This window comes from Triticum dicoccoides, chromosome 1A (genome assembly GCF_002162155.2).
Source record: "Triticum dicoccoides isolate Atlit2015 ecotype Zavitan chromosome 1A, WEW_v2.0, whole genome shotgun sequence".
NCBI classification, from domain to species: domain Eukaryota; kingdom Viridiplantae; phylum Streptophyta; class Magnoliopsida; order Poales; family Poaceae; genus Triticum; species Triticum dicoccoides.
In genome coordinates this window covers 524,854,404-524,866,087 of record NC_041380.1, presented here as the reverse complement: position 1 = coordinate 524,866,087, position 11,684 = coordinate 524,854,404, and the positions used below count along the sequence as shown (strand labels likewise).

General features: G+C 50.0%; 1 protein-coding gene across 1 annotated transcript; it reads left to right on the top strand.

The window, feature by feature from the left end:
* The first annotated feature begins 913 nt into the window (after positions 1–913).
* Positions 914–2,526, top strand: LOC119316978 (UDP-glycosyltransferase 73C4-like). The gene has a single exon (XM_037591393.1). The coding sequence runs from the start codon at positions 914–916 to the stop codon at positions 2,390–2,392; it is 1,479 nt and encodes a 492-aa protein (XP_037447290.1). The 3' UTR covers positions 2,393–2,526.
* The last annotated feature ends 9,158 nt before the right edge of the window (positions 2,527–11,684 follow it).

The window sequence follows — 11,684 nt, the reverse complement described above, 5'->3', positions numbered from 1 at the left end:
TTGGTTTATGGCCAAAAACAAACTGTTAACAAGAGATAATCTGCAAAAAAGACAGCAGGTAGAGGATGTTATCTGTCTTTTCTGTGGTGAATCTGAATCTGTAGATCATTTATTTTTTAACTGTGTCGTTGCGATAGAACTGTGGAGAGTGATCTCTGATATATCCAAGAAGCGAGCTGGAATGTCCGTTCAAGACATAATGGCCTGGTGGTTTAATAACAAAAATCACCCAGCGGACTGCATGTTACATTCTGCTGTCCTATGGTCGCTATGGAAATATCGTAATGACATTTGTTTCAATCATGTACCCTGGCTTGGGATGCAGGTTCTGTGAAGGAAAACTGCTTGTACTCTCGGCAGTTGGATGGTTCGATGCTCTGGCCCTGTCAAAGAAAGGGTGATGTACTTGGTGAGAAATCTGAAACAGAAAGCGCGAGCCCCTCCACTTCTTATGTGGCCAGACCCTGGTTAGGCCTGAGGCAATGCTCGGAGGTGCTACTTAAATCGTGAAGATCTCGAGATCCAGTGACTATGTTCTTTGCTGGTTGCCGGGGGTTGGTTGTTAGTTCCTTCTGAGACTAGCGTTTATCTCTTTTAGCTCTAGTTGCTTTAGTGGCTTGAGTTTCACAAATTCTGCCCTTTTTGAGGCTCTATTATTTGAATTTGCTGGGGCAGCGTGTGTGCTGTTTATCCCCTCGCGTGCTTGTAACGAATATATTGGTGGTTCTGGGTTTCATTTGGTAATACAAATGGAGCCGGGCCGAAAAGCCCTTTCCCTCTAAAAAAAATAGTTGGGATTCGCGTCTCCTTTGGCATCGACGTCGCAAACCACGAGCTTCAGTTCCGTGCTAATGCTACAAAAGCTGACGCCACCATTCCAATTTCAGGAGCACTCCAAAGCAGCATCAAGAAAATGGCCTCGACAGAGCGAGAGCACGGCGAGAAGCTGCGGATCCTGATCGTGCCCTTCTTCGCCACCAGCCACATCGCCCCCCACACCGACCTCGCCGTCCGCCTGGCCGCGGCCAGGCCGGGCACCGTTGAGCCTAGGGTGGCGGTCACCCCGGCCAACGTCCCGGTCGTTCGGTCGGCTCTCGACCGGCACGGCCACTCCATGGCGAGTCGAGCCGTCCGGATAGCCACCTACCCTTTCCCGGAGGTGGGCGGCCTCAAGCCGGGCGTCGAGAACCTCTCCACCGCCGGGGCCGACGCGTGGCGCATCGAGGCCGCGGCCATCGACGAGGCGCTGACGCGGCCCGCGCAGGAGGCACTCGTCAGGGAGCTCTCCCCTGACGCCGTCTTCACCGACGTCCACTTCTTCTGGAACTCCATCATCGCCGGCGAGCTCGGCCTGCCGTGCATTACGTTCAGTGTCATCGGACCCTTCTCGAACATTGTGATGCACCACCTCGGCGGTACAGTTACAGTCGACGGCGACTCTGGTTGCCAGGAGGTGGCTGTGCCAAGTTTTCTAGGCCCAGAAATACGGATCCCGAGGGCCGAACTGCCGGAGTTCTTGAGGTACCAGGAGAAAGACGACGGATTCAGCAGCCCGATCATGGCGGGGCAAGCCAGGTGCTTCGGAGTAGTCGTCAACACGTTCATGGACCTGGAGAGCGAGTACTGCGAGCTGTACGCGCGCCTCGGCCACGTCAAGCGCGCCTACTTCGTCAGGCCAGTGTCGCTGCCGTTGCCACCGGCCGGGGCAAGCGCCGGCGAGTCACCATGCATCCGTTGGCTAGGCTCGATGCCAAGATGCTCGGTGGTGTACGTATGCTTCGGCACCTACGCCTCCATCTCTGGAGACCAGCTCTGGGAGCTGGCTCTTGGACTGGAAGCCTCCGGCAAGCCGTTCCTGTGGGTGCTGAGGGCCGAGGGGTGGGCACCGCCGGCAGGGTGGGAGGAGCGTGTCGGGAAGAGGGGGGTGCTCGTCAGAGGGTGGGCCCCGCAGACTGCAATCCTGGCTCATCCGGCTGTGGGGGCATTCCTGACGCACTGTGGGTCGAGCTCGCTGCTTGAGGCGGCGGCGGCCGGCGTGCCGATGCTGACGTGGCCGCTGGTGTTCGACCAGTTCATCGAGGAGAGGCTGGTCACGGACGTTCTGAAGATCGGCGAGAAGGTGTGGAGCGGGGCGCGGAGCACGAAGGAGGAAGAGAAGGAGACCGTGCCGGCGGAGGCGGTGGCGCAGGCTGTGGCGAGATTCTTGGAGCCCGGTGGGACGGGGGAGGCGGCGAGGGGCCGAGCGCTGGAGCTCGCCGTGAAGGCTCGCGCGGCCGTGTTGGACGGCGGGTCGTCGTCCTGTGATCTGCGCAGGCCTATCGACGATCTGATGGGGACAAGGGAGGCCGTCGCCGGCGGCGACACTAGTACGTCGCGCTCTGCTGAGATCTAGCGTCATCGTGGCATTTCCCTGTGACCCTGTGCTTCAATCCGTTTCTAAATCCTGTAACACCGACCGCTTAATATGTTCTGTATTTCCATTTCCCTGCTACTAGTGTCTGTCACCTGCTCTTAGGCCAACTCCAGCGCACGAACCTTAAATGGACGTCGGTTTTACATGAATTTTGTCAGTTTGGTAGGGCAATGGGGTCGTGTCCGGAAAGTTTTTAGGATGCGGTGGCCGTGCGCCCAACGCGCGGACGCATCCCGGCCGCATCTTGTTCGCCTACACTTTTCTTTGCAAGTCCATAATTTTTTTCATCATTAATTTTTGGTACATGAGAATAGATCATCAAATTTTGACTAGAAAAGCAAGACAAAAAAACAAGAACCACATGATGAGGCTCGATGTTGCGTGCTTCTTTCTTCTTCGAGTCTAAGAACATCTCCAACAGGCATCCAAAAAGAGCTCCATGCATTATAAATTAATTTTTTTGGGCGCCCAACAGCTCCAACAGATACTGTAGCGCTAAAAAGTTTTAGGCGCGCACTGAAAAACGCTATCGCGCACAACATATTTTGGGCTCCGAATTACGCGTGCTTCACAATTTGCACCGTCTGCTTTTTGGGCGCGCGTCTTTGGACGTCTGCTAAATCAATGTTGGTCCCGGCGCACTAAAAGTGCTAAAGTGACCTGCTATAATTTTTATTGGGTGCGAGATTTTTGTGCGGCCGTTGGAGATGCTCTGAAGAAGTAGACGTTGGTTCCTCGCATCTAGTCTCATGTCTAGCCTCTATTCTAGCAACAAATGCAATAGTCTCATCTCTGGCCTCTATGCTAGCTAAAAGTGCACGAACATCTACTAAATTGCGCTCTATCAATATATCAATGTAATCTTCTTCCTAAAACCAAAACTTGCATCCATTCTACATAATAAATTTTTAAGTTAGCACGACTAGTCAAATTCGATAGCACAATCGAGCTAAAAAGTAGCACATACCCCATCGTTTATGCACTTGATGAACACCCATCCGGGATGTTCCGGCGTTGTAGGCACGCGGCGCATGATCTTCTTTATGCAGCTGTCACACTTAATGAGTGGCAACGGTGCGCCGACGAGCTTTTGGGTTAGCACCAAGCCCGGCCGACCACCATTCATGTATCTACTGGCGGACCACCGACGGTGTAAATCCAAGCGGCTAGAGGAGGAGCCACTACCTGCATGCGGCCTTGCAGCCTTGCCGGGGCCTTCCGGCCCTGTGTCCGGCCAGTCCATGGCGCGGCGCGGCCTCCCACGGCCGGGCGAGCTCAAGACCGACTGGATCCGCTCCAAATCCGGCCGCGGGGTGCGCAAATCAGGTGGCCGGGGTTGGGTAGCTCGGGGGCGTCGAGGGGAAGGGGATGGGTCAGCGCGCATCCGAGCTGCACAGCTTCAATAACAGCGGCAGCGGCGAGGGGCGGGAGTGGAGGGGGTGCGGTCTGAGGGAGGGAGGGGAACGGATAGAAAAAGTTTTTCCTGTGCCACCGACAAGCGGGTCAGGGGAGGACATGCGCACATGGCCCGCCCGTCCGTGCGCTGTCCGTTTCACCCTAAAAACGGCCCAAACTTGAACCGGGCAGGGGTTGAAAGCGGACAGAAAACGGACAAAAGTCCGTTTGCGCCCGCGCGCTGGGTCGTTTGATTTGTCCATTTTACTTCAAACGGATGCACCCAAACAAGATGGGGTCACGCGCTGGAGTTGGCCTTAATGCATTTCATGTCGTCGCATTTACATTTTTCTCAGCTCATTATCTCGTTTTATGCATGGGGCTCTGTCTGCACCTATGCAGACTTGGTCTTGGAAGTTGGAACATGGCCATCTCCACTACGATTCGAAATGCAAAAGGAGAATTTGTATATCTGTATGAAACAAAGCTGCAGGCTATTATACAGGTCAGAAGCTCATCAGAATCCTAATAATCCCGTTAGCAGACGAACTACATGATTTTGTACTATGCTTAGGATTGGGTCTTGTTCATCACATCATTCTTCTAATGATGTGATCCCGTTATCAATGACATCCAATGTCCATGGTTAGGAAACCGTAACCATGTATTGATCAACGAGCTAGTCAACTAGAGGCTCACTAGAGACATGTTGTGGTCTATGTATTCACACATATATTACGATTTCCGGATAACACAATTATAGCATGAACAATAGACAATTATCATGAACAAGGAAATATAATAATAACCATTTTATTATTGCCTCTAGGGCATATTTCCAACAGTCTCCCACTTGCACTAGAGTCAATAACCTAGTTACACTGTGATGAATCGAACACCCATAGAGTTCTGGTGTTGATCATGTTTTGCACGTGGAAGAGGTTTAGGCGGATCTGCGACATTCAGGTCCATATGCACTTTACAAATCTCTATGTCTCCATCTTGAACATTTTCACAAATGAAGTTGAAGCGACGCTTGATATGCTCGGTCTTCTTGTCTCCTTGGCAAGGGCAATAGCTCCAGTGTTATCACAGAAGATAGTCATCGGGCCCAACGCATTGGAAATAACTTCTAGGTCGGTAATGAACTCCTGCATCCAGATTGCTTCATGTGCTGCCTCCGAGGCTGCCATGTACTCCGCTTCACATGTAGATCCCGCCATGACGCTTTGCTTGCAACTGCACCAGCTGACTGCCCCACCATCCAAAATATACACGTATCCGGTTTGTGACTTGGAGTCATCCAGATCTGTGTCGAAGCTAGCATCGATGTAACCCTTTATGACGAGCTCTTCGTCACCTCCATAAACGAGAAACATATCCTTAGTCCTTTTCAGGTACTTCAGGATATTCTTGACCGCTGTCCAGTGTTCCATGCCGGGATTACTTTGGTACCTTCCTACCAAACTTACGGCAAGGTTTACAACAGGTCTGGTACACAGCATGGCATACATAATAGACCCTATGGCCGAGGCATAGGGGATGACACTCATCTTTTCTCTATCTTCTGTCGTGGTCGGGCATTGAGACGTGCCCCTTCTTGGACTGATCCATATTGAACTTCTTCAATATCTTGTCAAGGTACGTGCTTTGTGAAAGACCAATGAAGCGTCTCGATCTATCTCTATAGATCTTGATGCCTAATATATAAGCAGCTTCTCCAAGGTCCTTCATTGAAAAACACTTATTCAAGTAGGCCTTTATGCTTTCCAAGAATTCTATATCATTCCCCATCAATAGTATGTCATCCACATATAATATGAAAAACCCTATAGAGCTCCCACTCACTTTCTTGTAAACACAGACTTCTCCATAAGTCTGCGTAAACCCAAATGCTTTGATCATCTCATCAAAGCGAATGTTCCAACTCCGAGATGCTTGCACCAGCCCATAGATTGAGCATTGGAGCTTGCACACCTTGTCATCATTCTTAGGATCGACAAAACCTTTTGGCTGCATCATATACAATTCTTCCTTAATGAAACCATTAAGGAATGCCGTTTTGATGTCCATTTGCCATATCTCATAATCATAGAACGCGGCAATTGCTAACATGATTCGGACGGACTTCAGCTTCGCTACGGGTGAGAAAGTCTCATCGTAGTCAACCCCTTGAACTTGTCGATAACCCTTAGCGACAAGCCGAGCCTTATAGATGGTCACATTACCATCCGTGTCTGTTTTCTTCTTAAAGATCCATTTATTTTCTATGGCTCGCCGATCATCGGGCAAGTCAGTCAAAGTTCATACTTCGTTTTCATACATGGATCCTATCTCGGATTTCATGGCTTCAAGCCATTTGTCGGAATCCGGGCCCGCCATCGCTTCTTCATAGTTCGAAGGTTCACCATTGTCTAACAACATGATTTCTAGGACAGGGTTGCCGTACCACTCTGGTGCGGAACGTGTCCTTGTGGACCTACGAAGTTCAGTAGCAACTTGATCTGAAGTTTCGTGATCATCATCATTAACTTCCTCTCTAGTCGGTGCAGGCACCACAAAAACATTTTCTTGAGCTGCGCTACTCTCCGGTTCAAGAGGCAATACTTCATCAAGTTCTACTTTCCTCCCACTTACTTCTTTCGAGAGAAACTCTTTCTCTAGAAAGGATCCATTCTTGGCAACAAAGATCTTGCCTTCGGATCTGAGGTAGAAGGTATACCCAATAGTTTCCTTAGGGTATCCTATGAAGACGCATTTTTCCGATTTGGGTTCGAGCTTTTCAGGTTGAAGTTTCTTGACATAAGCATCGCATACCCAAACTTTCAAAAACGACAACTTAGGTTTCTTCCCAAACCATAATTCATACGGTGTCATCTCAATGGATTTCGACGGAGCCCTATTTAAAGTGAATGCGGCAGTCTCTAAAGCATAACCCCAAAATGATAGCGGTAGATCGGTAAGACACATCATGTGTGACGCCCCTCGTCCGATGCGCCAGGTGTCTTCCAGTTATTCGCCGACGTTGCCATGTCATTTTCCTGCGTGTTGCATTTCATCATGTCAGCATGTGCATTGCATCATCATGTTTTCAAAACTTGCATCTGTCCCGGTCTCCCTGTTCTTTCTGTTGCCCGTTCTGAGCCCAGTCACACTTGCACGCGCCTGCGGCATGTCCGAAATAGTATTTTATAAGTGGCCGGAAAATGTTCTCGGAATGGGTTGAAAGTTGGCGTGTGGTCTTATTAAAGTGTAGATAGACCGTCTGTCAAGTTTCATCGCATTCGGAGTTCGTTTGATAGCTCAACCGTTAAACTATAGCGGCATTATAGCCGGGCACACGTCGGACGTTTTCGGTCTCCGGAAACAGTCGCCGGGCCTCTCTTCTCTTCTCTCAGCCTGAGGCCTTCTGCACAGTCCACTACCTACCGCCAGGCCTAGCCTAAGCTCTCTCGTCAGCCTGTCGCCCTCCTCGCGCGCGCGTCTGGGAGCTGTCCCGGACCCGAACCGGGCAGTCGTCACCGTTGGGTCTGGAACATCCCCAAACATCTACAAAATATCACCGTTTTCTTATTTGGCCTCCATAGCCTATTTTTCTTGACCGTCTGATTTTGATCGGAGGGACGAGATAGCCCCTAAACCTATCCGGCTTACTATATGTTATGGGCAACCCTAGTTTCTAGGCACCTTGTCCCATCCATCCCATCATGCGCAGCCACTCCTCTTGTTTTCAGCGCCGAACCAACCAACCAGCCTCCATCTTGCCCGATCCAAACCCAACCACCATCGATCCAAAAATCCTCTCAGCCTCCATCCAGCGCCTCATCCCCCCCTCCTCTGCTTTGATCGAGGATGGATCGAGAGCAGGCGCCGTCCGGCCCCGAGCAACACCGCGCCATGGCCCCCGCCGTCAAGTCGCCCCGACCCGCAAGGCCTCCTCCCTATTTTCTCATTGTTCTTCTCTACTGCTGCTACTAATCGCGTGGTCACCGTGTTTTCTCCTGCAAGGACTGCGCCACCAATTCAAGAACGTCGTCGGCCTCGTCAACTCTCCTTGTTGCTCGATCTGACCGCATCCAGCGTCAAGAACCTGCGTTCCCAGTCTCATCTCCGGCCTCCCTCGCTTTTCCCGTGTCACCGGAGATCGCGCCAAGTACAGCGCCGCCTCGTCCCTGAGTTGCAGCGAGCCGCCGCTGCTTCTCGTCTTCATCGAGCCGGCCAAGTCCCAGGAACGTCATGGCCGCCCCTCTCCTCCTCACGGGTCCTGGACCCCTGCGCCCCGTCACCGGCGTCCAGCGCCGCCATGGATTCGCACCAAGGGTTCCTCACCGCCGCTCCGTTTCTGCCGCCGTCGCGCCCTGCTTCGACTGAAGACGATGCCCTCACCTCGTCTCGATCCAGTGGATCCTAATGCCCAGTGCCGCATCGACTTTCCTGCACAGCCGACGTCCTTCATCAGGTCCTGCCAGCGCCATGCCCCGCGACCCCTCCTGCTGCAAGTCCCGCGCCCGCCGGCCTCCATCCACCGCAAGCTCTACGCCGCCACCCCTCTGTTTTCTGTCGAACAGAGGACCACGCCCGAGGCCTCTCATGCCTCCTCGACGCGAGAATGGGTTGCAAGGGCGCCAAGGCCCAGCGTGTCGCCAACCCCACTTCGCCCTGCTTCCCCTCTCCACCCACCGGGCCAAGCCTAGGGTGAGCTCTGCCGCCCCCACCTCTTGCACTGTTGGCCCAAGTGCACTGTTGGCCCCTGTCATGTTTTTTTCCTCTAGATGATTTTGTCTATTATTCCAGAGAACGCCCGTTTTGCAGAAAAGTCCCTTAACATCATGCATATTATAGCTCACCAACCGTGCATCATATTAAAATAAATTATATATGAAAGATGCTTAGTTTTTTGTCTAGTTTCATATGTCTTTTCCATCCATGTTTAAAATGTTTAAAATGTTGTTTGTGTAATTTTGCCCATATGTCATGTTAAAATGCTTTAATTCATAACTAAATAGTCGTAGCTCCAAACCTAACAAACTTTATATGTAAATGGGGTAGAAAAATGCCTAGTTTAACTTGGTGGCATCACTTTGCATGTTTAACAACTATAAAATATGGTTTAGGGCAGAACAATACCAAACCTAATATATGCATATGAGGATTTTCCGGAATTGTTGTTCGTTGTTTCCGGCCTCATTAAACTTGACTAGATAGGTAGTTTTACTTTGCTTCACCTTCTTGCCATGTTTAACAACATTTAATATTGTTGGGTACATAAACAAGATCGAACTAAATAAGTTCACGTGGTGTTTTGTCAATATGCAACGGAGTTGCACTTTGAGCTCCACTTAATTTGTAGGGTTGTTTGTGCACTTTACCATGCCATGCTTCATTAAACCGGACATGCATCATACTTGATTGTGCATCATGCCATGTTCATGTGTTGGTTGTTTACTATGTTGTTTGCTCCTTTCCGATGTTGCTTCTTCGGGTTGGTTCCGATAACGTCGTGTTGTGAGGATTCGTTCGACTACGTCCGTTTGCCTTCTTCATGGACTCGTTCTTCTTCCTTGCGGGATCTCAGGCAAGATGACCATACCCTCGAAATCACTTCTATCTTTACTTGCTAGATGCTCGCTCTTTTGCTATGCCTATGTTGCGATACCTACCACTTACTTATCATGCCTCCCATATTGCCATGAGCCTCTAACCCACCTTGTCCTAGCAAACCGTTGATTGGCTATGTTACCGCTTTGCCCAGCCCCTCTTATAGCGTTGTTAGTTACAGGTGAAGATGGAGTTTGTTCCTTGTTGGAACATGGATATTTGTTGGGATATCATAATATCTCTTATTTAATTAATGCATCTATATACTTGGTAAAGGGTGGAAGGCTCGGCCTTATGCCTAGTGTTTTGTTCCACTCTTGCCGCCCTAGTTTCCGTCATACCGGTGTTATGTTCCTTACACGGTCGGGTTATAATGGGAACCCCTTGACAGTTTGCTTTGAATAAAACTCCTCCAGCAAGGCCCAACCTTGGTTTCACCATTTGCACTAACAACCTACCACCTTCCCTTGGGTTCTGCAGACTCAAGGGTCATCTTTATTTAACCCCCCTCCCCCCGGGCCAGTGCTTCTCTAAGTGTTGGTCCCAAATAGAGCCACTTGCGGCGCCACCTCGGGGAAACTTGAGGGCTGTTTTTAGCTATACGTAGTGTTCATTCGGTGTTGCCCCGAGAATGAGATATGTGCAGCTCCTATCAGGATGTCGGCGCATCGGGCGGTCTTGCTGGTCTTATTTTACCATTGTCGAGATGTCTTGTAACCGGGATTCCGAGCCTGATCGGGTCTTCCTGGGAGAAGGAATATCCTTCGTTGACCGTGAGAGCTTGTGATGGGCTAAGTTGGGACACCCCTATAGGGATTTGATCTTTCGAAAGTCGTGCCCGCGGTTATGGGAATATGGAAATTTGTTAATGTCTGGTTGTAGAAAACCTGAAAACTTAACTTAATTAAAATGCATCAACCGCGTGTGTATCCATGATGGTCTCTTCTCGGCGGGGTCCAGGAAGTGAACACGGTGTTGGAGTTATGCTTGAACGTAAGTAGTTTCAGGACCACTTCTAGTTTGCAAACGTGCTTCGCCTTCTCTTCTCGCTCTCTTTTGCGTAAGTTAGCCACCATATATGCTAGTGCTTGCTGCAGCTCCACCTCACTACCTTTTCCTACCCATAAGCTTAAATAGTCTCGATCTCATGGGTGTGAGATTGCTGAGTCCCCGTGACTCACAGATTACTTCAAACAGTTGCAGGTGCCGATGATACCAGTGCAGATGCCGCAGCTGAGCTCAAGGAGGAGCTCGATGAAGATCGTGTTCGTTGTGTTGTTTCGTTTCTAGTTGATCAGTAGTGGAGCCCAGTCGGGGCGATCGGGGATCTGTAGCATTAGGGGTTGTCTTCTTTTATTTTGGTTCCATAGTCGGACCTTGATTGTATCTGGATGATGTAATGCTTTATTCATGTATTGTGTGAAGTGGCGATTGTAAGCCAACTATGTACCTCTTTTCTCTTTCAGTACATGGGATGTGTAAAGATTACCCCTCTTGCGACATTGCCTACAATGCGGTTATGCCTCTAAGTCGTGCTCCGACACGTGGGAGATATAGCCGCATCGTGGGTGTTACAAGTTGCTATCAGAGCCTTCCCCGACTTAGGAACCCCCTGCTTGATCGAATCGCTAGCGTTGTTGAGTCTAGAAAAATGTTTTGAGTCTTTTAGGATTATATATACCGGAGAGTAGGATTCTTTTTACTCCTCAGTCCCTTCGTCGCTCTGGTGAGGCTTCCTTACGTAGTGTTTTGACTATTCTGTCCTCAAATTTCACTAAAAAAATTAGGATCACGCGGGTATCTTGGAATCGTTCCGATGGTTTTGTGACGAGAACATTGTTCTTGGTGCCTCCTGACATTTAGGGCTTGTGGCAGTGTCCCGGGGAGTTGAGCTCCGAGGTGTTGTCGTCACAATTTTATCGTTGCAGTTCTGGAATACCTGAGTTCACCGACATCGAAAATCTCCTTTATGCAGTTGTTGGTGAGATAACCTCGACGCCACCCAGTACTGGGGCGGGAGTTCGGGAGTATTGCCATAACTCGTATAACAGATGCTTTTCAAAGGTTGAGGTAAATGATTTCCGAAGGTTTCTTGGTTATGTGTTGAAGGATGGATACAGCTGGATGTAGGATTTGCTAGTTTTGGGTGAGATATTATGCTTCCCCTGTATCCCCAACACCTGATTGCATAACTGGAAAGTTTTGGGAGTTTATAAGTGGGAATTCAAGTAGCTCTTAGGATATCTTTCCGACAGATGTATGATACGAAATTGGGGTT

What these genes read in the sequence shown, in the direction of transcription:
- LOC119316978 (XM_037591393.1), top strand. Translation starts at nt 914, where the DNA reads ATGGCCTCGACAGAGCGAGAGCACGGCGAGAAGCTGCGGATCCTGATC.